The following is a 27,210-nucleotide window of genomic DNA, read 5'->3' as shown; positions in this document are numbered from 1 at the left end:
CTGTACTTGAGGTTCCTGTGTGGTGCTCAAGTGAGAGACCAGGTTGCACATAGAGATGTGAATCTTTGACACAGAGACATAGTAATCAAACTCATCAAGAAGTCTTTCCTCAATTACTCCACTTCAGCGGCCTCGGGTGAGGGGCAGTGATTTCTCAGAGTGATGCCAGCTGAAGAGAGGAAAGTTTATAACAGCATTTCCTGAAGTACAATTACACTGAAAAATTGTTCCCTGAGAAATACCACACACACACACACACACACACACGCACACGCACACGCACACACACACACATTGTTCTATGATCTAACAAGTTTGGGAAAAGCTACATATTTAGGGAATGTTAAGAGAATATTAAGGACTGACACAGCACAGTCTGCAATAAAGAACATTTTCTTCTTTGTTTAACTCAGCTTTCCCCATGAGCCAACCCTGGCCAGAAGTTATTCCAGAATCTTAATGTCTCAGGGCAAAGGAAGATAGTAGAATTATTATTGGATGTTACTATTAATAAACTGAAGCTGAGAGGTTGAGAGTTTCTCAGTATCTCACAGCTAACAGAAATAAAGCTTAGACTGAAACCCAGATGTTGGGACTCTAAACCTGGAACTCCCTCTACTAACCAAATCATTTCTACTAGTGCCCGCTGGATTGTGCCTTGGAGTTTGCTCCTGAAAGTACCTTTACATAAGGACAGTCCAGCTTTTGAGACATGGAAATCTGAAAATAGTGACCCAATCAAACTGGAGACTACAGATCTTCTGGAAGGTAGTTGGAGGGAGGGTGGAGAGAAGGTGGAATGGCTTAAGAGACATTCCTAAGTCTCAGTCCTAGAAAACTTCTTAAAATATTGATTCTTGGGTTCCACTCCAGTCTGTCTACCTGAATGGGACTGGAGAAGTATGGTGGGGTCAGGCCTACTTATCCTTGAACAGATCCACAGGTAATTCTGAGATGTCACCTTGATTGAGAAGCACTGCCCTTTTCTAGACAAAGAACAATGTCAAAATCTCCCCAGAACCCACCAGTTCTCACAGATTCCTACCTGAACCAACTTGGTCATTGAGATTTTCCTGAGTTGCAGAGAAACTGGTTTAGACATTTGGGTGGGTTGTGGAGTAAGCTTCTAAAAAGCCTCAGGGGAAGGATTGTATCTTTGAGGCTAAAGAGGGCGGGCCCAGCCTCACTTCCTCTGTCTCCTCATCTGGGCTTCCTGTCATCACAGTGTGATCACATTTATTCCCCCTTCACTTCTCCTTTTACACAAATAGCCCCAACTTCCGTGTTACCAGCCTTGTCTCGGTGCCTCATTGATAATCACCAATTCTGCCTAAAGGACTGAGGAAAAGAGCCTGCAAAAGGTAAGATTGGTGATATTTTAACCTTGTTTGAGAGCAGAGACCTGAACCATATTATGTGGGCTAGGGTATCTTCTCAGGAGTCTCTATATACCTCTCTAGTAACTACAATTTCCTGAAACTTTTGCAAATATTTACTGCAGGTAGTAAAATTATGAACAAGATTCTAGTGACCCTCAAAAGGCAATCAGGCTGGAAGGAGTTTCAATTAACTGGATTCCCATTATCTGATATCACTTTGGGTCAGGGCATTTATGTGCTTAAATTGCTTCAGAACTTGAATTTGGGTCTGGTCATTTCTGTTGACCAGAGCCATCTGTACAAGATGAAGCTGGGGAAATTTCCTACATGTGCTGATCTTCAGAAGATTTGTCTTGTGATTTTTAAAGTGAGCAGAGAACAAACAGTCATAGTTATTTTAAAAGGTAGCTGGGAGATGCAGATCTTCTTCATCTGAGAAATTTTCAAAAGTAAAGTTAGTGACTCCCACTGTGATTCCTCAGAGACACTAAACAGAAGGACTGATATAAATCACAATACCCAACTCAGAGTCAAGGACACAGGACATGCTCAGAACCTGTATTTTGAGAAGTAAAAGCTAGATACCACTAAGAGATGCTTAGATTTGTTGTTTTTAAAGGGCAGGAAGACCACTGTGATCCTCAGGTTTCCCCCAAATAAAAGTATCCTTAGTATTCAAAACAAGAATATTGATAAATATAATATGACGTGCACCAACTTTGCATGACTTGCAAAACAAACTTGATATTGCAATGATTTCTAATTTAGGCCCCATAACTAATAACTGAGGTCTTACGGACTCAGAAAGTGATAGCTAAGCTTTGGTCCTGGCTTTCTGTAACCACTATAGTCACTGGGGGTAAGGTTACCACAGGGAACTCTAGATGAAAGCTTTCTCCTTCCAATATTTGCAAGGATCTTACTGGGAATGGAGAGGAAAGTCCCCTAGAACCACACTCACCCACCTAACAATGAGGCATGGGAATGGGGGAAAGGGCTGTAGATTCCCAAAGCACCTCAGGGACTATTGCACTTTGAATTTAAAAAATAATCAGATGTTAAGTACCTCCTAGGGCCAGGCACTGTGCCTGGGAGGAAGGGGCAAAGTAGAAGGAAGATATTTGTCCAAAAAACAATCTTGCCCTTAAGGAACTCCCTTGGGAGATAAGAAATATCAGATATGTATGCAAGGGCTTTGGAAGAGAACTGAACAAAAGCAGAATCTTAGCTGCTGGCTAAACAAAGAAGTTTTGCTTTCTCAATCTCTACCAGAATCTGCACTATTTTGAAATTGTGGTTGAATTAGAGCAGAGGTTGAACTGAAACATGATTTCCTGTGATGTTTCCTGTGTAGGCCAGTTAGAGTATTTAACCTTTAAATGAAAGGATTGGACACCTTTATACCAGCAAGGAATGATTCAAAGCCCAGCCTTTTACATCTACTACTATCTAAGTGACCTTGCATTTGGTAATTGACAAGAGACACACGCTGGAAACCTCAAACTCTGTTGGTCTGTAGTTTCTTATGTCCTCAGGTTGACTTCTGACCGTGCAGAGGGCTTCAGACTAGGACCTGAGGTCTGTTTAAACTTCCTCACTCCTACTTTGCAACATGCCAGCAGCTAGGCATATGCTAAACACTGGAGACCCAAGGATAACTGATGTGGTTATCAATTTCAAAGCATTTGTAGAGTAACATGAAGGACAGACACAGCAATACAAAAATATGACACAATGTGAACTTTTCTATAATGGAGCAAGTGTGTGCACAAAATGTAGGAGTTCAGGAGTGTGCCAAAGACTCCCTGGGAGAGGTGACTGCTTGGGTTCATTTTCAGGGAAGGATGAGTTTGCTATGGAGACTGGGGGTAATGGCATTTCAGACAAGACACAGTATATGCAAACTCAAAGAAATGTGAACACCCAGGCATGCTAGAAATGAGAGTAAGAAAATGAGATTGGACTATAACAAACCATGGTTGCAGGACCACAGGAAGTAGGAAATTTCTCCTACTTGGTTCTAGACCCCCAACACCTGAAAGTGGAAGGCAAGATCTCTAACCAGGAGGGTCCCAAGCCCAGCCCTGGATGGAGCTATGCCTGAAACCTCCACTTGACAGGCTTGATGGAATGTGGCTTGAAATGAGGGTGAGAGTCAGATTTCTTCTTCTTCAACCTAGGTTTTCCCCCTAGATTTAAGTGAAAGGTGGAGCTTTTTGCAAGGTTACAGACATTCTCTTTCCCTCAGCTTCTGTTTCCGGAAATGCTGTGTTGATTTAGTCATGGTGGTTTGGTTTATGTTCCTGAAATAGTCAGCCTACAGTACTTCTTGTACCGAGTGAGCATCCAACGTGTGCAGATCACCATGGGCCTAGAGACTGGACACTTGCCTTCAGGAACCTCCAGGACCCAGCTGCCACTGCAGGTGCAGAGCACTGAATGTCTAATGCAGAGACATTAGACAGCTCTGCAGAGTGGGTCTCCAGGGTGGCTGCTGGGACAGAGGAGGAGAGGATTGCAACTGGTGCTTGGGTGGTCAGTTTGGGAAGGCCGTCTGGAAGTAGGTCTTCTGAACGAGGAAGATAACATTTTTCCAAAGCCAGTGGGTGAGCCCTCAGGCCGTCCATCTCTGTGTTGGGATATAGAGGCAATTCCTCTATTCATTTCCCATTTCACAGTAGAGTTCCTACCCAAGCAGTAGCAACAATACATCCTAGCTATGGCCAAAAGTTGTTCAGCCACAAGGATACATTTCCACAAACATTTAAAATAAATGCACTATATTCCAAGTGTTAGAATGTTGACACTTAAAGGGAACTTAGAGATTATTTAAGCTTAAATAAATTGTCCAACTCATAGTGGGAGCCCTATTTTGCTATTATAACATTCCAATCTGTATATTTTTCAGGTCAGGTGACTTGTCCAAAGTCATAAAATTACTTAACTAGTTATCTAGAATGTTTCCTGAGTCTCTGTGAAATGTTCTTTTCTCCACACTACATTATACACCTTTTCTTATAGACTTCTTTTTAAATAGGCATCATTAAACTGTGTTATTTGTTCACATAAAGAAGTTTCCAGTGCTTTTTAACATAGGTAGACATGAAAATACAACTTAACTATAAATCCAGATGATCTGAAATCAATATGCTAACAAATCAAGTATTTAATATCTATTTAATTTGTCAAACTTTTGTTTGACATTTTATATTTCAGGAGAACTAAAGAATAAAGGTGAGAAATGATTTTGATAACTCACATCTTTTAAAATTTATTCAAGTAAATTTGAACTCATGGCTTAATATTTACTCTATATTATGAACAAATAGAGGCCTTAAAGAATTATCCCATGGTTTATTCTTCTAAACATAGTTATTGTAGAATCACAGTATTTATACCATGAGGGACTTAAATCGTAATGATTTCAAGATAGGTATCCTTCAGATCATTTACTTATGTTCAACTTTTTTTTTTTTTTACTTTTTATTTTGACAAAAATTTGTACTTACAGAAAAGTTACAAAAACAATATCAAGAATTTCTGAACCCCCTTCATTCAGATTTCTCAAATATTAATGTTTTATCACATTTTCTTTATCCTTCTCCAGCTTTCTCATTTGAGAGTAATTGCTGACGTGATATCTTTTCCCCTAAGTGTTTTAGTGTGTATTTTCTACAAACGAAAACATCCTCTTATATATCCACTTTACAATATCAAAATCAAGATTTTAACACTGATACAATACTATTACCACTCTACAGATTTTATTCAGATTCCACCAATTGCCTACTAATATATTTTACAGCAAAGGGAAATCTCTGATCATACATTGTTTTACACCCTCGTCTCTCTAGTCTCCTATCTGGAACGGTTCCTGAGTCTTTCTTTGTGTTTCATGATGCTGATATTCTTGAAGAGTACAGGCAAGTATTTTCTAGACTGTCTCTCCATTTTGGTATTTCTGATGTTTCCTTGTGACTAGATTCAGGCTATTCCAACTTCTGTTAGGAATATCACAGAAACGGCTTTCATTATCCCACAGAGAGCCTTGTCCACCATGGGCATAACTTGCCTGAACACACCATGGACAGGTCTCTAGGACAGGGACCCTCCACAGCAAAATTCTACATATTTTATGCTAAGGAAAGAGAACCACTAGTCCACTGACTCTGGAACAATGGTAACTGTTTTATGTAACTGTTCCTGATTTACAGAGAGCCCTTGTTATATAAGTCCCTGTCTCAGCTCAGCTGCTAGGAGCATCTATGATTTTTCTGTTGAGTGATGATCTTCCTAAGCTCCCAAATGGAAGAAAATGAGACCCCCAAGATAATCTGGATTTGTTTTTCTTCATTTCTTCTCTTCTCTTTGCTTCTTGCTTCTTTCTCTCTTTTGTAAATCACCAATTCCTCTCCCTTGAGGACAGCCTTGAAAGGAAATTTTCACCTGAACACAATTTCAGGGAAGAATAAGATGACAGACACATTCCTTTGACAAAGTGATGGAGAGGTGAGAGGAAACTAATACATGAAAGCTGATGGTTTGATTTGGTTTAATTTTAGTATCACCCTTTCCCCTGTAACTACTTATTACTCCATGAATAGACAGAAATGCAAAACCCACATCCTACCTCAGCCACTGCTCACAGGGGTTCAGACTGAAAGATGGAAGGAGTCCTCCTGGAGGCTCATCACATTGCAGTGGGGGGAGTTGAGTTGGGAAGTGGGAGGTAAGAACTCAGAACCTGGGACAATGAAAGGAACGTAGGCTTGGGAGACTGAAAGACCTTGGCCTGTGCCCTGTCATTGTTGATTATTAGCTGGGTGATCTTGTGCCAGTTACATAGGCTGTCTGAGTCTTGGACTTCCTGTTTGAAAAGTGGGGCTATTGACACCTAAGTTACGAGGTTGATATGAGGATTATAAATAAAATTTATTTATGAAGAGCTTGGCATTTTGCAGAGTTCAGTGAACTATATCATTTATCTAAATTTATTTTGTCAAGACGGCCATAATTTGGGAGCCCTCATGGAGAACAGATTTCCTTTCCTATTTAGAAAAAAACTTATGTTAATAATGGCCCCAATATTGTTCAGTGATGAATTAAAGACCTCCACAGACTCTGTGTAGGAATAAATGGGAAACCAATACTTACCTTGCTGGATGTAAGAACATTACATGTTCTTCTATGTAAATTAGCAAATAGATCTGTATATCAAGAAATGTCTGGAAAGATGTTCACCAAAAATGTTAATGGTGGTTATCTCTGGGATGTGGAGTTTCAGAAGATTTTATGTTTTCTTCTTTGTACTCTCTTTATGGTTTAAATTTTTTCACAAGAACACACAAAACTTTTTTAAAAAGATATTTACAAAAAATGAAACAAGCAAAGGATTACTAAAAAGGTGTTCTGGCACCCAATGTATTTTATTCCTGAAAATCTAGCAGAAATTTCAGAGTCACCCTTAAGAATTGACTGTTAGGGAAGCTCTGAACTTGATCTTTTCCTCAGTTTTCACTGAACCAGGCACTCTGATACTGAACCATCCAGGAAATATTATCTCATTTAACTCTCAGAACAACCTATGAGGTATGCATTAATGTATCACCATTTTAAAGGTGAGGAAATTGGAAAAGTTAGAGAGATTAAGGAAATTGCCTAGGGCCATACTTCTGGTATGTACCACTGCTAGAATTCAAAACTAAACTTGCCCGCATCCATTACTAGTGTTTGTCAAACTGTGTTCCATGGAACACTATGTTCTCTGAGCTGTTAATAAGTAACCTGTAATATATGAATAGGTTTGTAGTTATATAAGTAGACTTTTCTCTTAGACACCCACAATGTACATTAGTACATATCAGTTTTCACAGAAGTCACTCATTAAAAAAACTGTTCATTATTTTATGTTTTATTTTTATGTAATCTCACTTCCAAAATTATTGACCATGGATACCTCTCATTCCCTATGGTTTTGTTTGTTTTTGTTTGTTTGTTTGAGGAATATTTATTAACATCTCATAAATCTAATAGTCCATGTAACACCAAAGCTGTCTTGCTGTGGCTCCAAATCTAAAATTGGATCAGATAAGGCTGGAGAGCAAGAATTGATAGTTTCTTGAAACTTCTGTCCAACTTTAGCCACTTCTAAGCTTGATTACCTTCAACACTGTATTAGATGACCTGCAAGTATGGGTTAAAGAAAAGAAAGAGATTGAACTAGAAATCCATGAGACAGCTTATCAGCCTGAGCTCTTTGCTTGGAGGAAAATTAGTAAAGGGTGAACTTCCTCCCTGGCCTCCACGTTGGGTGTGGGAGGTGCTGCAATTAACTGCAGTTCAGTCATGGAGGTTTCCTGGAAACTGACGTCAGGGGCTTTCTTCACAGGGCCACATTAGTCACAGATTTTGACTGCAGAGGGGTGTCAGTTTTTCCAGTGGGGTTGGAAGGGGTGGAAACTCAATAACTGACCAGCTACAGTGAAGAAAGGAAAGGGGAATTCTCTCTTGATTTATGTAAAAACTGGGTTCATTGTTGCATATGGTAAAAGTAGTAATGATCTTCACAAAATGGGCAGCTTTTCTCCTTCCGTTTGGTGCAAGTCTAAGTGGAAAATCAGGAAGGAGAAAGAGGTTCTTTTTCCTGTCTGTGAAGGAAAGAATCAGTGGGGATATCCGCAGGTTTGTGGGCACCTCATTAGTTGGTGCTCTGTGGACAATTAGATTACAGGGTCCTGAAGCAGCTGTCACAGGATCTGAAGATATTGGACATGAGATGACTCTAGGAGGCATCTGGCCCAGTCTTCTTCTGGGTCAGTTATTTTCAATGTCTGAAAGATTAGATTAATGGCACAATAAATCTCAAGCCCAAAGCTCCTCACTCTGCAGTGTCATGTTCATTCCACTACACAAGATAATTTAGAGTTAATGAGCAAAGTTCCAGTCATTTGTTCATTCAACCATCTTACTTTTTTAGTGTAATTAGGTACTGTGTTAGGCCTCGAGGATTCAAAGATGAATCCCTCAAGAAGCTGACAGTCTAGTGAGCTTAGACTCAGGATGATTAGTAGCTAACCTAATTAAGGGGTCACAGGGAAAGAAAGGGGCAAATTCCAGCAAAGGACTGCTGAGCAAAGGTAAGGAAGGAAGAATGGAGAAAAGTATTCAATGTTACTTGTTAGATTTTAAAGTATAAGACCAAGAACGTTGCTATGAATTTGGAGAGATGGACAGGAGCAAATTAGGAAGGACCTTTTAACATATGTATACATGCATAAAACCTAACTACAAACACTGTAAATTAACAATACAATAAATAAATAAATAAATAAATAAAGTTGTAAATTTTCCTCTAAAAAAAAAAAAAACTGAAGAGGAACAGTCAGCTCTACCCACCACCAGTACCTCCCATCAGGAAACCTACACAAGCCTCTTAGATAGACTCATCTACCAGAGGGAAGACACAGAAGGAAGAATAACGACAATCCTGCAGCCTGTGAAACAAAAACCACATTCAGAGAAAGATAGACAAGATGAAAAGGCAGAGGCCTATATACCAGATGAAGGAACAAGATAAAACCCCAGAAAAACAACCAAATGAAGCAGAGATAGGCAACCTTCCAGAAAAAGAATTCAGAATAATGATAGTTAAGATGATCCAGGACCTCGGAAAAAGAATGGAGGCAAAGATCGAGAAGCTGCAAGAAATGTTTAACAAAGACATAGAAGAATTAAAGAACAAACAAACAGAGATGAATAATAAAATAACTGAAATGAAAACTACACTAGAAAGAATCAATAGCAGAATAACTGAGGCAGAAGAATGGATAAGTGACCTGGAAGACAGAATGGTGGAATTCACTGCTGAGAAACAGAATAAAGAAAAAAGAATGAAAAGAAATGAAGACAGCATAAGAGACCTCTGGGACAGCATTAAATGCAACAACATTTGCATTATAGGGGCCCCAGAAGGAGAAGAGAGAGAGAAATGATCAGAGAAAACATTTGCAGAGATTATAGTCGTAAACTTCCCTAACATAGGAAAGGAAATAGCCACCCAAGTCCAGGAGGTGCAGCAAATCCACTACAGGATAAACCCAAGGAGAAACACGCTGACACACATAGTAATCAACTTGGCAAAAATTAAAAACAAAGAAAAATGATTGAAAGCAGCAAGAGATAAATGACTAATAACATACAAGGGAACTCCCATAAGGTTAACAGCTTATTTCTCAGCAGAAACTCTACAAGCCAGAAGGGAGTGACATGATATACTTAAAGTGATGAAAGGGAAAAACTTACAACCAAGATTGCTCTACCTGGCAAGGATCTCATTCAGATTCGATGGAGAAATCAAAAGCTTTAAAGAAAAGCAACAGCTAAGAGAATTCAGCACCACCAAACCAGCTCTACAACAAATGTTAAAGGAACTTCTGTAAGTGGGAAACACAAGAGAAGAAAAGGACCTACAAAAACAAACCCAAAACAATTAAGCAAATGGTCATAGGAACATACATATCGATAATTACCTTAAACATGAATGGATTAAATGCTCCAACCAAAAGACACAGGCTTGCTGAATGGATACAAAAACAAGACCCATATATATGCTGTCTACAAGAGACCCACTTGAGACATAGGGACACATACAGACTGAAAGTGAGGGGATGGAAAAAGATATTCCATGCAAATGGAAATCAAAAGAGAGCTGGAGTAGCAATACTCATATCAGATAAAATAGACTTTAAAATAATGAATGTTACAAGAGACAAGGAAGGACACTAGATTTAAACCCACGCACCTATGGTCAACTAATCTATGACAAAGGAAAAGATAGACAATGGAGAAAAAACAGTCTCTTCAACAAGAGGTGCTGGGAAAACTGGGCAGCTACATGTAAAAGAATGAAGTTAGAACACTCCCTAACACCATACACAAAAATAAACTCAAAATGGATTAGAAACCTAAATGTAACACCGGACACTATAAAACCCTTAGAGAAAAACATAGGAAGAACACTCTGACATAAATCACAGCAAGATCTTTTTTGATCCACCTCTTACAGTAATGGAAATAAAAACAAAACTGAACAAATGGGACCTAATGAAACTTAAAAGCTTTCGCACAGCAAAGGAAACCACAAACAAGATGAGAAGACAACCGTCAGAATGGGAGAAAATATTTGCAAATGAATCAATGGACAAAGGATTAATTTCCAAAATATATAACCAGCTCATGCAGCTCAATATTAAAAAAACAAACAACCCAATCCAAAAATGGGCAGAAGAACTAAATAGACATTTCTCCAAAGAAGACATACAGATGGCCAAGAAGCACATGAAAATCTGCTCAACATCACTAATTATTAGAGAAATGCAAATCAAAACTACAATGAGGTATCACCTCACACCAGTTAGAATTGGCTTCATCAGAAAATCTACAACCAACAAATGCTGGAGAGGGTGTGGAGAAAAGGGAACCCTCGTGCACTGTTGGTGGGAATGTGAATTGATACAGCCACTATGGAGAACAGCATGGAGGTTCCTTAAACAACTAAAAATAGAATTACCATATGATCCAGCAATCCCACTACTGGGCATATACCCAGAGAAAACCACAATTCAAAAAGACGCATGCACCCCAATGTTCACTGCAGCACTATTTACAATAGCCAGGTCATGGAAGCAACCTAAATGCCTATCGACAGACTAATGGGTAAAGAAATGTGGTACATATATCCAATGGAATATTACTCAGCCATAAAAGTGAACAAAATTGGGTCATTTGTTGAGACATGGATGGATCTAGAGACTGTCATACAGAGTGAAGTAAGTCAGAAAGAGAAAAACAAATATTGTATATTAATGCATATATGTGGAACCTAGAAAAAATGGTACAGATGAACCAGTTTTCAGGGCAGAAATTGAGACACAGATATAGAGAACAAACAGATGGACACCAAGGGGGAAAGCCACGGGTGGGTGGGTGTGGTGGTGTGATGAATTGGGCGATTGGGATTGACATGTATACACTGATGTGTATAAAATTGATCACTAATAAGAACCTGCTGTATAAAAAGATAAAATAAAATTCAAAAATTAAAAGAAGGATGCTAAGTTGTGACAGCAATAGGAAAAGAATACCAATCGCATGCAGTAGCTACCTAAAAAAATAAAATAAAATAACCGTCACTACAGTCAAAGTAACAAACATATTCATCACTCACAAAATATTATTCATGGTCTTTTGTGATCTCTTCTTCCTGTCCTTCCCTGCTCCCCCTCTATTTACCCCATGCCATACTCCTCTACCCCAGTCTCCAGGCAATCATCCATCTGCTTTCTGTTGTTATAGTTTTCATTTCCTAAAATGTTATATAACTGTAATCACACATTAGGTACTCCTGTTTTGTCTCGCTTCTTTCACTCACCTTAATCATTTGGAGATTCATCTATGCTCTAGAGTGTACCAACAGTTCATTCCTTTTTATTCCTGAGTAGTATACCATTATATAGTTATACCACTGTTTATTTATCCATTCACCTGTTGTTAGAGCTCTAGGTTCTAAATTAGCTTCCTGGACCTAATTCCAACATATGTGTGTGAGGCGGCTTCCCCATACTAACAAGCAATTCTTGGAGACAAGCAGAGTGTCCAAGAATTCAACTCAATTCTGACACTGTCTACCCAGAGATAGAATCATATTCCATGAGTAAAGGGCTCAGTCCCACAAGACTTCCTTCCATTTAAGATACCAGTCCCAAGTCCAGGTTGTAACCTGTGCTTCTGACCTCCTTCCTATAAGTCAGAGGTTCCCATAACTTCTTTTTGGAATCTGGATAGAAGCCCTTTATCTCATATGTGATTTGGAAATATTTTCTCCTCATCTGTGGCTTGTCTTTTCTTTCTCTTAACAGTATCTTTTGAAGAGCAGAATTTTTAAAAAATTTTAAAGAAGTCTAATTTATCAGTTCTTTTATGGATTGTGCTTTTAGTGCCTTATCGGAGAATTCTTTGCCCTATTGAGGTTGCAAATATTTTCTCCTATATTTTCTTCTGTAGTATTATAGTTGTAGGTTTTATATTTAGGTCTATGACCTATTTTTTACTTAATTTTTGAGATATATGTAACCAAATTCATTTTCTTGCATATTTGCAATATCCAATTTTTCCAGTATCATGTTGAAAAAAATATCCTTTCTCTGTTGTATTAACTTTTTATCTTTGTTGCAAGTCAATTGTTCATATATGTCTAGTTCTCTATTCTGTTCCTTTAATCTATTTGTTTATTTTCATGCCAATACTGTGCCTTCTTTATTGTTGTAACTTCATAGAAAGTAGCAAAATCAGGTAGTGCTTGTCCTCCACCTTTGTTCTTTATCAAATTTGTTTTTGCTATTCTAAGACCTTTGCATTCCCAAGTGAATTTTAGAATCAATATTCAAATGTCTACAAAGAAGTCTGCTGTGACATTGATTGCAATGACAATGAATCTATTGATAAATTTGGGAAGAATTGACATTTTAACAGCACTGTCTCTTAGCCCATGTACATGGTATATCTCTCCATTTATTTATATCTTTTTCAATTTCTCTCAGCAATGTTTTTTTGTTTATTTATGTTTGTTTTTTAGTTTTCAGTGTGTAGGTGTTTCACATCTTTTGTAAGATTAATTATAAATATTTCAGTTTGATGCTATTGTAAATATATTTTTTAAAAATTGAGTTCTGAATATTTGTTGCTAATATGCAGAAGAACTATGGATTTTCTTTCTTTATTTAAGTATAGTTGATTTATAATATTGTGTTATTTCAGGTGTACAGCATAGTGATTCAGTATTTTTGCAGATTATACTCATTATAGGTTATTACAAGATGATGCATATAATTCCCTGTGCTATGCAGTATATCCTTGCTGCTTATGTATTTTATATATAGTAATTTGTATCTGTTATCCCATACCTTTAATTTGTTCCTCCATCTTCCCTCTCCCATTTGGTAAACACAAGTTTATTTTCTATATCTATGAATCTGTTTCTGTTCTGCATATTCATTTATTTTTATTATATTTTAGATTCCACATGTAAGTGATATCATATAGTATTTGACTTTCTCTGACTTATTTAACTATGCACAATATTCTCTAGGTCCATCCACATTGTTGCAAATGGCAGTATTTCATTCTTTTTTATGGCTAATATATATATTATATATATATATTTCTTTATTCAATTCAATATCTTATTTATTCAGTTGTCTGTTGATAGGCACTTGGGTTGCTTCCATGTCTTGGCTATTTTCAATAGCCAATAGGCTATGAACTTTAGGGTGCAACTATCTTTTTGGATTAGAGTTTTTGGTTTTTCTCAGTATATAACCATGAGTAGAACTGCTAGATAATATGGTAGTTCTATTTTTAGTTTTTTGAGGAACCTTCATAGTTCCTTAGTGGTTGCACCAATTTACATTCCCACCAACAGTGTACAAGGATTCCCTTTTCTCCACATCCTCACCAACATTTGTTATTTGTAGACTTTTTGATGACAGCCATTCTGACAGATGTGAGGTGATACCTCACTGTGGTTTTGATTTGCATTTCTCTAATAATTAATGATGCTGAGTATCTTTTCATGTGCCTGTTAGCCATCTATCTGCATGTCTTCTTTGGAAAAATGTCTGCTCAAGTCTTCTGCCTGTTTTTGATTGGATTATCTGGTTTTTTGATATTGAGTTGTATGAGCTGTTTATATATTTTGGATACTAACCCCTTGTTGGTTGCATAATTTGCAAATATTTTCTCCCATCCCATAGGTTGTTTTTTTATTTTGTTGATGGTTTCCTTTGCTGTGCAAAAACTTTAATTAGGTCTCATTTGTTTATCTTTGCTTTTATTTCTTTTGCCTTAGGAGACTGATGCAAGAAAATATTGCTATGATTTATGTTGAGAATGTTCAGCCTATGTTCTCCTCTAGGAGTTTTATAGTTTCTGGTCTTACATTTAGGTATTTAAACCATTTTGCATTTATTTTTGTATATGGTGTGAGAGAATGTTCTAACCTCTCTGTTTTACATGTGGCTGTCCAGTTTTCCCAGCACAACTTTTTGAAGAGACTGTCTTTTCTCCATTGTGTATTCTTGCCTCTTTTGCCATAGATTAATTGATCATAGGTGCATAGATTTATTTCTGGGCTCTCTATTCAGTTCCATTGATCTATGTATCTGTTTTGGGGCTGATACCATGTTGTTTTGATTACTGTAACTTTGTATTGATCTTATGGATAAAATCTTATAGAAAAGCCCGCAAGAACTTTTTGGCCAACACAATAGTACATGTGAAGTCTGGGATGGTTATAATCCCAGCTTTGTTCTTTTTTCTCTGTACATTGACCAAGTATCTCCCAGACTAAGATATATCTATGGATAAATTATTTGTTTAACTAGAATTTTAATTAATTTAACTCTTAAGATGTAAAATTTACCAGTCCTTATCTCCAAATTTTTGAGATTCCTTACAATAGCCCTTTGCACAGGGAATATCAGGTAATGAAATAGAATGAAATAGATTTGAATATGTCAAGTCCCAAAGAACAGTACTAACTGCCATGGAAATACAAAGATTTTCAGCTGGATTGATGAAGGAGGTGACATTCAAATAAACACATTCAAATGAGTGTAGTCTTTTTGAGCAGCTAACTCTTGACTATGAGGCCTGGGAAATACTCAAATCCATCTAAATAAACATGGGTTCCATTCATTGAGTACTGGTCATACATCAGTCTCTTTGGTAAGATGATTTAACCTTTACTTCTACCCTATAATGTATAAGTATTACCTCATTTTACACAGGGATAAATTGTAACTGGAAATGTTAAGTAGGTTTACAAATCTCACACACCTGTTCAGTGACATAGGTGAAAGTTGACTTCAACTTTGACTTCAAAGCCTATGTAATAAATCATTATACTTTTATTTTTTTACCTCTTAAGCATTTCCAAATAAAATTAAAATCTACCTTTATTTTAACTTGGTTAAAGTAATTGTTAACAATTAAGAATAATTCTGAGGGTCAAGATAAGAAGGAAGGGAAAAGAGAAGGACAAAATAAAGAAATAGGAAAATGGTATGAGATAGATATAAGTATTTGACCTTTTTAACAGAGAAGATAACTCTATTATGTAACATAAGTAGCTCATCAGGCTTATTTATAGCCTGAATGAACTATCACTTAAGACCATCTGATTTCTGGGTATCTTGACACTGCAATGAGGGTATGATGGATTATAAAAGCAATCTATGCACTAGAAAAAGCATAGTTCTAATGGGAGAAAAAACAAAAATTGACTTTATTGCTTTGTATATCAGTCTTATGTGCAGTTTTAAAATATGAGTCACTATACAGAAACTCATTACTTCTGAGAGAAAATTCAAAACTGTGTATCTGGATCTCTAGAATTGAGGACCAGACTGTGGATACTGATGTCCTCACTGAAAAACAAAATTATATTTTTAAAAATTTCAAGCTCTCATTGTAATCTCTTTTTGTTTCTTCACTGGATATTTGTTGCTCAATATTATCTCTGCTGTAAGGTTGACATTTTCTGGAGGATTGCTATTGCTTAGTCATGTTTATATCTCCCACAGCACCTAGAACAGAAAACACCATATATATTTCTTCAGTAGAAGGATGAATGAGGCATAGATATGTTCCCCACATTTTCATGTGGAGAAGTTCATAGGCCAAATGTAGAGTGTATATGCAACTCAGGGTATATAAGAAACTGGTGGATCAAGTCACTGACCTTCTCCACAGCTGATTGACCAGCCTATCCCTGATCCCAGGGCTTCCTTCAGTCCCTGAGCACTGACATGGTATGTGTCACTGACTCAGCCTCCTCTAAGAATGGCTCTATTACTTACTTCTAGAGTGCTTAATTCAATGTTAAGCATCTTTAGCTTGCTGAATTGAAACAAACGTGGTGTCCAAGATGAACCAATTGGTTCCTCAGTTCAGAGACTAAAAGAGCAAGAAGTTTGGGGAAACTTTCCAGAAAAGATTCACAGCTCAAACCCAAGGTGATGCTGGAGATCCTTGAACCCTGGACATATGTGTCCTCTGATCTCTGGTGCCACTTTGCAGAGCCAGGTCACTTATGTCCTCTTTTCTTCCTTCTACATTTTAGGGCAAGAATATCTCAGCATGGGCATAAGTAGCTTGAAATTGCTGAAGTATGTCCTGTTTTTCTTCAATTTGATCTTCTGGGTAAGTCTGTCTCTTATGAGCATGGTTGAACTCACCTCTTCCTAGCTACACTCTACTTCTCTCTCCTCTCCTGAAGAGCCTGGTGTGGAGTGGAACCCACACATGCCCAGGTCAGGTGCAGTATACACAGCCTAAGAGGAAGGGGATGATAATTTTCTCCCCTCTTTCCATCCTGCCATAATATAAGCCTGCAAAATTGAAAGATACCAGTGCAGTAGAGGATACTGTTTCTCTGGGAGCTTTAGGCTGTTACTGCTCACTGCTGACATCTATGGGTCAGAAACCTAAGACTCTACATTCCCTGTATTTAATGGCTCTTTTCTTCTTGCTCCCAAGATGCCCAAACCTAACCCCTTGGAAAGAATAGATGATTGAAAAGGAAGTCACCTTTTCTGGGGAGGTGTCACTATACCAGATTAAGCAATTGAATTTCAGACATAGGATAGGTTGGTACTCATGTTTCTATGAGAAGATTCTTAAAAGTTTGGCTTCTCTAGTTTTCTGCCAAGAAAGATGAACTTCTCAACCAGGGTATTCCCTTTACATGGTTGTGGTTTCCAAAGGGAAGACCATATATAAGTAGTTGAGGGAACAAGGAGTAGGGATCTGAATCATGAAGATCTGGAAGCAAGAGTGGGAATCTGAAGCATGAAGATACTGTGTTACCCATAGGAATGAGCTTTCCCTGGTATCTGATATGGGTAGGATGAGGCATGAGTGGGACATCACAGGAGATGATAACTTTTTTTCTAAGGGCATGGGGAAATCTGGGTAAATAGTTTGTTGTGTAGAACCAATAGAAAAAGGTGATTCTAATCTCATGTAAGTGAATATGAGGAGATATTCAAGGACCACATTTTATTGCAGAATGTTATGTGATTCTTCCTTTCAGCTCTGTGGCTGTTGCATTTTGGGCTTTGGGATCTACCTCCTGATCCATAACAACTTTGGAGTGCTCTTCCGTAACCTCCCCTCTCTCACGCTGGGCAATGTGCTTGTCATCGTGGGTTCCATTATCATGGTGGTTGCCTTCCTGGGCTGCATGGGATCCATCAAGGAGAATAAGTGCCTGCTTATGTCGGTGAGTTACTCTCGCAGTTGATGTGGTGCCCTAAGTGGGGAGACATGATGCCTTGGCTTAAGCCACAAGCAAGATATTTTCTGGCAACTCACCTATTAGTGCAGGGAAATCATAGGAACATAAAATTGGCACCTCAGGTCAGTCCACTCTGTCTAGACCAGTAGTATTTTGTTCTTGACTGTGGTCCTAGGGATAGATAAGAGAGGGCATTGCTATCCTCCTTGACATCCATTTTACACTGTTAATGATGAACTTATCATTATAATTTGCCTTTATAACTTTTATTTCTTCTTTCTTTTTCCTATAGATTTCATCATTTATTTTATTTTAAAAATTTTTATTGGAGTATAGTTGATTAACAATGTTGTGTTGGTTTCCAGTGTATAGCAAAGTGAATCTGTTATACATAAATATATATCCACTCTTTTTTTGTTTTTAGATTCTTTTCCCATGTAGGCCATTACAGAGTATTAAGTAGAGTTCCCTGTGCTATACAGCAGGTTCTTATTAGTTATCTATTTTATATATAGTAGTGTTTCTATGTCAATCCCAATTTCCCAATTTATCTCCCCCCATTTCTTATTTATATCTGGTTGAAATCAACTGTCATCCATCTGCCTAAATCCTCCTCACATTAGTATATATTTCCAGGATCTGACTCAGAGTCACTAACTGATGGAAAATATAGTCTCTAGATTCTTCTGAGTGCTGTAACCCTCCTAAAATGGCAGAGGATGCTTACCTATCTGATATCTGCACTAGATACACCATAGTTTGAGTGACCCAAATGGGTGAAGGCCTAGGCTGCAGCTATTGAGGTCTAACATGAGAGATGCTAGAGCTTTTCACTTGCTCCCTGTCAGTTACCTATCCTAAGGAGCACCTTTAGACTTAGGTTTTTCCTGTAAGATCTATGGAGGAAGAGCTCTTCATTCCTCTGGTGTACTCAGAACAGAGCTCGGTATAACAGTGCCACTCTATCCATAAATATGGGTTCCCAATCACCTTTCTTTTTCCTCAAGTTATGTGGTTAATCTTCTTTCCATTATGGGTCAAGTGTTAAACTGGAGTCAAGAGATAGAATAAGAGGGCTTCCCTGGTGACACAGTGGTTAAGAATCCACCTGCCAATGCAGGCGACATGGCTTCGAGCCCTGCTCCAGGAAGGTCCCACGTGTCGCAGAGCAACTAAGCCCATGTGCCACAACTACTGAGCCTGCACTGTAGAGCCCTGCGAACCACGACTACTGAAGCCCATGCGCCTAGAGCCCATGCTCTGCAACAAGAGAAGCCACCGCAATGAGAAGCCGGTGCACAGTAACGAAGACCCAACACAGCCAAAAATAAATAAATTAATTAAAAAAGAATAAAAAGGGGAGATAGAATAAGAAAGTCCTTGTTCTCAAATAGTTCCCAGACTAGTGGCAAAAGATGGAAGATTATAGACTTGGTAAAAAGGTTTTAAGTAGTCAAAATTTGTGTTGGGGTAAAAAATGAAGGAAAGTGAATAAGTGAAAATGTGTTTTCTGTTAATTGTGATTGGCATAAGCACCTAGAGTTGGAGATAAATATGAGTTAAGATCATGATTAGAGCGCCTTTTCTCCCCATCTGTACAGGGCTCCTCTCAACCTCTACCATTACCTTCCTCCACCCTAAAATAGCCCTTTGCTTGCAGAAAGGACCAGGCCCCAAATTCTAAAGATACATGGTTCAGTTTACTAGTTTTTGCTCAGTTGTTTCAATAGGCTGATGCTAAAACTTCTTCATTGATTCAACAAATGGTATTGCCTATTCATTATGCACATGGAGCTCAGTGGGCACAATGGGTAGAAGCACAATGGGAAGAAGAGAAAAAAGTTAGAAGACAGCTGATCTGCCCTCTAGAGTCTTGGAGTATAGTTGTAGGAAAAGAACAAATATTCCTCACAAAACAAGAGAAAGCTTATGAAGGCTCAAACAGGCAGGAACAGAACCTCCTGCACATGTGCAGAGACATGCCTGGATGCTCCCAGGGTGGAGTAGAAGTGGGGGAGGAATGAGGATCAGTGCTGTGAGCATCTCTCTTCTTTGCCCCAGTTCTTTGTCCTGCTGCTGATTATCCTCCTTGCTGAGGTGACCTTGGCCATCCTGCTCTTCGTGTATGAACAGAAGGTAAGTTATAGAGAATCAAACTCGTTGTATTGCTAAGAGTCGGTAGTGTGCAGAGGAGAAGAAATTGGCACAAAATAAGTCCTATAATAGAGTTAGAATCAAAGTAGGATGAAGGAAAGAGGGATTAATTGCAATTGAGGAGAGAAAAAAAATCATGAAGGAGATTGCATTTGAGTGGTGTTTTGAAGGATGAATAGGAAGAACAGTAAAAAAGCAAGTTTATCTTCCTCTTATTTACCTATTTACTTTTCTCCATGTGTTTGGCAGTACAGAATATCTGTCTCAGTGCCTAAGAGAACTCATGCTTTGATTGTCCGTTTTCCTCCTTTGTAAAACCAGAGTTCTGGAAGGACAAGAGACCACTGTGTACTTCTTCCTTCAATGCCATCTCATCCTTAGCATTTCTTCCTATATATAATAAGCTCCCTCCCCTCACTTCCTAGTTCTGAGGAGACCATTTGGAAGGGAGGAGCAGATGGAACCATTTTATTAGCCTACATTAGAAATTCCTTGTTCCTTGAACTCACTTGCTTTTTACAATGTCTTCTCTGCTGGAATGTGCCCCACCCAGCTGAACGACTATGTGGCTGAGGGTCTGACTGACAGCATCCAGCAATATTACTCAGACAACAGCACCAAGGCGGCATGGGACTCCATCCAGTCATTTGTGAGTACAAGTGGAATCCTCCTCGGCTCAGCCCAGACATAATTTTCCAACCTCAGTCCCTGGGGACTAGACAGGTCTTCCTTTCATGAAAGTTTCAGAATCTAAGGTCCACAGCTCCTAGGTTAAGAATAATGCTTGGCTATCACAAACAGGAGAGCACAGGAATCAGCTTGATTGGTACAAAGTTGTTTACATTCTCTTTTACCCTTCATCCACTCAGGCTCATTTTTTAAGCCCTACTAAGATGTAAGAAAGACCCAAACATGCTATACTGGATTCGTTTATGTATTTTCCAAAATTTTTCTGAAAATAGAAATTGTTTAATGCAAGAAATCTCTTTTGAAGTCCTGAGTAGCCCAAATCATTCTTGTTATCTAGCTCACCAGCACCCCATTCCTCGTACCCTAACCCACCAACAAACATATATATTAACTTGGTATTCCTGCCTTGGTGTGTTGGGGTCAGGGGGCCAGCATGACACTGGCATAGCTTGTGTCTCAGACAATACCATTATGACCACATGGAGCCGCCTGTGGTCCTGCTATGCCTGCTTAGTGTGGAGTAAAAGAAATAGCACAGGGCTTCCCTGGTGGCGCAGTGGTTGAGAGTCCGCCTGCCGATTCAGGGAACACGGGTTCGTGCCCTGGTCCGGAAAGATCCCACATGCCGCAGAGCGGCTGGGCCCGTGAGCCATGGCCGCTGATCCTGCGCCTCCGGAGTTTGTGCTCTGCAACGGGAGAGGCCACAACAGTGAGAGGCCCGCGTACTGCAAAAAAAAAAAAAAAAAAAAAAGAAATAGCACAGAAATTAAAGCCCAGAGACCAGGATTGGGTAGTCTTGGAAAAGTCACTTAACCTTTCTGGATCCCCAATTCTTTCTTTTTTTTTTTTTTAACTCCTGTTTAGAAGCCTTCTTATTATAGAATTTCTAGACTTATACAAAAGAAAAGAGAATAATAGAAAAATGTATCTCTGGGTACATATCACCCAGCTTCAATAGTCAACATTTTGCCAATGTTGTTTTAGCTAACCCTCTATACTTTTTTGCTAGTATTTATTAAAGCAAATAATAGATATTATATCATTTAAAATTAAATATAAAGATAATAACTTCCTTTTTAACAAACACTTTATTTATTTTTTTGCGGTACGTGGGCCTCCCACCGCTGCGGCCTCTCCCGCTGCGAAGCACAGGCTCCGGTCGCGCAGGCTCAGCGGCCATGGCTCACGGGCCCAGCCGCTCCGCGGCATGTGGGATATTCCCGGACTGGGACACGAACCCGCGTCCCCTGCATCGGCAGGCGGACTCTCAACCACCGATCCACCAGGGAAGCCCCAAACACTTTATATTTTTAGAGCAGTCTTAGGTTTACAACAGAACTGAGAGGGAGGTACAGAGATTTCTCATATACTCCCACAAATGCATAGCCTCCCCCATTATCAACATCACTCACCAGAATGGTACATTATTTTAGATGAAGGATGAGCCTACATCGACACATAATTATCAACCAAAGTCCATAGTTAACATTAGGGTTCACTCTTGGTGTTGCACATTCTATGCATTTGAACAAACTTATAATGACATATGTGCATCATTATAATATCATACAGAGTAGTTTCCCTGCCCTAAAAATCCTCTGTGCTCTGCCTATTTATACCTCCTCCTACCCTCATCCTTGGCAACCACTGATCTTTTTATTGTCTCCATAGTTTTGCCTTTTCCAGAATGTCATATAGTTGAAGTCATACTGTATATAATCATTTCAAGCTGGCTTCTTCCACTTACTAATATACTTTTAAGATCCCTCCATGTCTTTTCATGGCTTGATAGCTCATTTACTTTTAATGTTAATATTCCATTTTCTGGATATACCACAGTTTACTTATTTATTCACCTATTGAAGGACATCTTGGTTGCTTCCAAGTTTTGGAAATTATGAATAAAGCTGCTATAATCATCCATGAGCAGTTTTTTTTCCTGTGGACATAACTTTTCAACTCCTTTGGATAAATACTGAGGAACATGATTGCTGGTTCATTTGGTGAAAGTATGTATAATTTGTAAAAAGCCTCCAAATGGTCTTCCAAAGCATCTGTACCATTTCTCATTCCCACCAGCAATGTATGGGTGTTCCTGTTGCTCCACATCTCATGAGTATTTAGTGTCAGTGTTCCAGATTTTGACCACCTTCACAGGTGTGTACTGCTAGCTCATTGTTTTAATTTTCATTTCCTTGATGACGTATAATGCGGATTTTCATATGTTTATTTGCCATCTGTATATCTTCTGTGGTGAGGTGTCTGTTAAGGTCATTGGTTCATTTTTTAATCAGGTTGGTTGTTTTCTTATTGTTGAGTTTTAAGAGGTTTTTTTTTTTAAATATTTAGGCAAAAATTCTTTATCAGATGTGTCTTTTGCAAATATTTTCTCCCAGTCTGTGGCTTGTCTTCTAATTCTCCTGATATTGTCTTTTGTAGAATATAAGTTTTTAATTTTAACTGAGTCCAGCTTATCAATTATTTCTTTCATGGGTCATAACTTTGGTGTTTCTTCTAAAAATATATCTTCATAATCAAGGTCATGTAGGTTTTCTCCTGTATTATCTTCTAGGATTTTTATAGTTTTGTGTTTTACTTTTAGGTCTATGATCTATTTGGAGTTAACTTTTGTGAAGGGTGTAAGGTCTCAGTCTAGATATTTTCTTTCTTTCTTTCTTTTTTTTTTTTTTTTTTCATGTGAATATCCAGTTGTTCCAGCACCACTTGTTAAACAGACTACCTTTTTTCCATTGTATTGCCTTTGCTCCTTTGTCAAAGATCATTTGACTATATTTTTGCAGGCCTGTTTCTGGGCTCTCTAAATCTATTTGTCTATTCTTTCACCAATACCGTACTGTCTTGATTACTGTAGCTTTATAGTAAGCCTTGAAGCTGGGTAGCATCAGTCCCCCAACTTTGTTCTTTTTCTTCAATATTGTATTAACTATTCTCAGTCTTTTGCCTCTCTATATAAACTTTAGAATCAGTTGGTTCATATTCATAAAATAACTGGCTGGGATTTTGATTGGGGTAGCACTGAATCTATAGATCAAGTTGGGAAGAACTGATACCTTAACATTGAGTCTTCCTATCCACGAACATGGCATATCTCCCCATTTACTTGGTTCTTCTTTGATTTTGTTCATCAGAGTTTTATGAGTTTTTTCCTCATACAGATCTTGTACATATTTTGTTAGATTTATATTGAATACCTAAGTATTTCATTTTGGGGGATGCTAGTGTAAATGGTATTGTGTTTTTAATTTCAAATTCCACTTATTCATTGTTGTAATATAGGAAAGCAATTGACTTTTGTATATTAACTTTATATTCTGCAACCTTGTTATAATTGCTTGTTAGTCCCAGGATTTTTTTATGTCAATTCTTTCAGATTCTCTTCATAGATGATCATATCACCTGTGAACAAAAACAGTTTTATGTCTTCCTTCCCACTCTGTATACTCTTTCTTTCTTTCTTTTTTATATTTTTGTGTTCCTCTCTAAAGTTTTCACTGTGTACGTCTCTTATTTTCCCTAATTCAGTTAACATTTTTATTACCAGTATTTTGAATTCTTTATCTGTAAATTATTTCTATTGCATTATTTATTTATTCAGAGGTTTTCTTTTGCTCTTTCAATTGAGAGCAGGTCCTCTGCCTTTTCATTTTGCTTAACTTTCTCTGCCTCTATGAATTTAGGTGAAAGAGTTACCTATTGCAGTCTTGAAGGGGTGTTGTTATGTGGGAGTGTCCCTGTATAGACTATGCATGCCCAAAGCCTTTGGTGGGAGACCTGGATTTGATGTGGATGTAAGTCACATCTTTCCTTAGTGTGTGCTGACAGCTATCACCTTGGTGGCGAGTGGGGCCAGAGATGGAAGGGCTAGATCTAGAGCCAGATGTAAGGTGGAACTTCCCCTCTGCTCAGTGATCATCACTGCCCTATCAGTGGCAGGGTCTAATCCAGTTGCTGGAGCCAAAGCCCTGAGAGTCAGACCTGAACTGGCTCTGTTCCCTTTAAGTGTGTGTTTTCCCCTCTGCCTGCACTGGGGCCCTTGACCCAGAAAGAGGAAGTGCTGAAGCAAATGGGACCCCTGTGGGCTCTTGGCTCATGTCAGCTGAAGACAGGCATCTGAGCTGTCTTTGATGTGCTGCTTCACAGACACCTGCAATTGTTTCCCTCATTCTGCTCAGAAGCAGCCTTGGGTGCAAATCCCCTTGTCCCTCACAGCCAATCACTGCCCCCAGCCTCTGCTTCCCCTGCCCTGTTGTGGAGCCACACCTCAGGGCAGGTGGGGTCCGCATGAACTCTCAGTGTATGGTGGGCGGGGGGGAAGGTGGTGGAACAGTCTCCATCAGAGATCTAGGATGTTTCTGATGCACTGCTTGAGTAAACACCAACAATGGCAGCTGCTGCTCCACCCAGGCTCCGCCCCGATACTGGGTCACCTCTGTGTCCCATGGTTTCCATCTTCTCCTTGGTCATGGCCACCCCAGATCAAGTGCTGCACTGTGACATGGAATGAATGGGGCCAGAGCATTTGCTTGGCTTGGGTTAGGACCTGTGAGCAGGTGGTTGCAAGAAATCTGGCAGCTGTTAAAGCAAACATCTCTCCACCCTGCCTTGGAGGCAAGCCAGCATGCATGCACTCCTCACGAGTGGAGTCCAGGCTTCCACAGCCCTCCTGTTGATCCAACCAGTACTCCAGTCAGACAAGGTACCTTTTCTCCCAAGCATAGGAACCCACGAATGGGGCTCCAAATTTGGGGTTCTCACCACTCACTCCCCAGCATCGGTATCCCACCCATGCATTCTCCCTTTTACTCTGAGTTCCCTCCCAGGGGCACAGGTCCTGACCTAATCACTTTTTTCCCCTTCCTACCCAATTATATGTGTATTTTTTTACAGCCTTGGTTGTACAGGATTCCTTCAGCCAGTTTTTAGTTAGTTTTCAGTGAGTTTTTTTTTTTTTTTTTTTTTCGGTACGCATGCCTCTCACTGTTGTGGCCTCTCCCGTTGCGGAGCACAGGCTCCGGACGCGCAAGCTCAGCGGCCATTGCTCACGGACCAGCCGCTCTGTGGCATGTGGGATCTTCCCGGACCGGGGCACGAACCCATGTCCCCTGCATCAGCAGGTGAACTCTCAACCACTGCGCCACCAGGGAAGCCCTCAGTGAGAATTTTTCCACATGTAGATGTATTTTTGATGTGTTCATAGGGGGAGGTGAGCTTCACGTCCTCATACTCCACCATCTTGATCAATCTCTCCAGGCCACCTTTTAATTTTGATGATTTTCTCTATTGATTTCCTATTTTCAATTTCATTGATTTCTGCTTTAATTCTCATTTATTTTTCTTCTTACTTTGAACTTAATTTGCTCTTCTTTTTCTAGTTTTCTAAGATATACACTGAGATTATTGATTTTTTGATCTTTCTTCTTTTCTAATATTTTTATTCAGTGTATCAATTTCCCTCTAAGCACTGCTTTTGCTGCATCCCATATATTTTTATAAGTTGTGTTTTCACGTGTGTTTTCATTTTTGTATACGTTTTCCAATATTTTTAAATTTCTCTTGAGATTTCTTCTCTGATCATGTGTTATTTAGAAGTTTGTTGTTTAATCTTCTTGTAAAATAAGGTCTATTTAATACACCTAAAATTTTACAATAATTCTTTAATATCATTAATAAATGTCTATAATCATTTATCTAAAAATATTATTTTTAATTGGTATCTTCCAACCAAGATCCAAACAAGGTCCACATATTATATTTGGATAATACATTTCTAAATCTCTTTTAATTTATGATAGTATCTCTCTGTGTTCATGCTATTTACTTGTGGAAATAAATTAGGTTGTTTGTGCTATAGAATTCCCCAATTTCTGGATTTGGCTATTTGCTTCTCAAAGGATTTTAGCATCAGGGAGTCTCTGTCTCCCATACTTGTGAATCTAGAGGCTTGATAAAGTTTCCATTTGTGGTGAGACTAACATACATATTTCCTACAGCATCACGTAAGCAGGCACAGAATATCTGATTGTCCTACTTTTTGTGATCTTAAGACTTGTTGGTGAGTGTCGGAGGACAGAGGGAACAAAAACTGCCCAACAAACTGAGAAGGCATCTTGAGACCAAAAAGTGAGGCATGCAGCTCCATATAATCAATGGATCAGCTTATTATAGGGTAACTTACAGAGTGGGATTGGGAGTGGGCAGATGATTTGGAGGCATTTGCAGATGTATTCCACACTGCCAAGGGGCCATTGGGATGGTCTTATAGGTAACCTAGGGTATGGGGGTAGATACTTGGAAACAGGACGTGCATTCCTAAGTCAAGATTAACCATCTTACATTCTGTCACTTCAATATGTTCTTCTTCTTGTTGTATTTTCTTTGACATAACGTCCTAAGTTGCAGAACATGCCATCCAGACGGTCCTCTCTAGTGCCAGCGCCTCTTTAGTCTTCTCTTGTTCCCAGGTGAACTGTAATTTCTTTTCTGTGCTAATATTTAGAGTACATAACAAAGACCATGCAACAGTTGCAATAGCTTGCTCACTTTTTTTTCACCCCACTTTTGCTTTGCTACCTCTTTGGTTAATATATCTAGTATGCCCTTTGGTGTTTTCAG

The 27,210-nt window shown here is 38.8% G+C and overlaps 1 protein-coding gene across 2 annotated transcripts in view; it reads left to right on the top strand.

Annotated features, from left to right (window-relative positions):
• Positions 1-1,250: 1,250 nt before the first annotated feature.
• Positions 1,251-27,210, top strand: part of CD53 (CD53 molecule) — a 29,820-nt gene continuing 3,860 nt past the window's right edge. The window contains exons 1-5 of one of the 2 annotated variants that reach the window (XM_004325587.4): positions 1,251-1,361; positions 16,558-16,637; positions 17,530-17,718; positions 19,795-19,869; positions 20,441-20,536. In XM_004325587.4, coding sequence (XP_004325635.1) covers positions 16,575-16,637; positions 17,530-17,718; positions 19,795-19,869; positions 20,441-20,536 — 423 coding nt within the window. In that variant the 5' untranslated portion in view covers positions 1,251-1,361; positions 16,558-16,574. Of the gene's footprint in view, positions 1,362-5,237; positions 5,303-16,557; positions 16,638-17,529; positions 17,719-19,794; positions 19,870-20,440; positions 20,537-27,210 lie in introns of those variants that run through there. The other variant, XM_019920130.3, reaches the window with a different exon arrangement.

The sequence above is a fragment of the Tursiops truncatus genome, chromosome 1 (assembly GCF_011762595.2).
Source record: "Tursiops truncatus isolate mTurTru1 chromosome 1, mTurTru1.mat.Y, whole genome shotgun sequence".
NCBI classification, from domain to species: domain Eukaryota; kingdom Metazoa; phylum Chordata; class Mammalia; order Artiodactyla; family Delphinidae; genus Tursiops; species Tursiops truncatus.
Note: the sequence above shows the minus strand (reverse complement) of the source record. Positions and strands in the feature narration are given on the sequence as shown.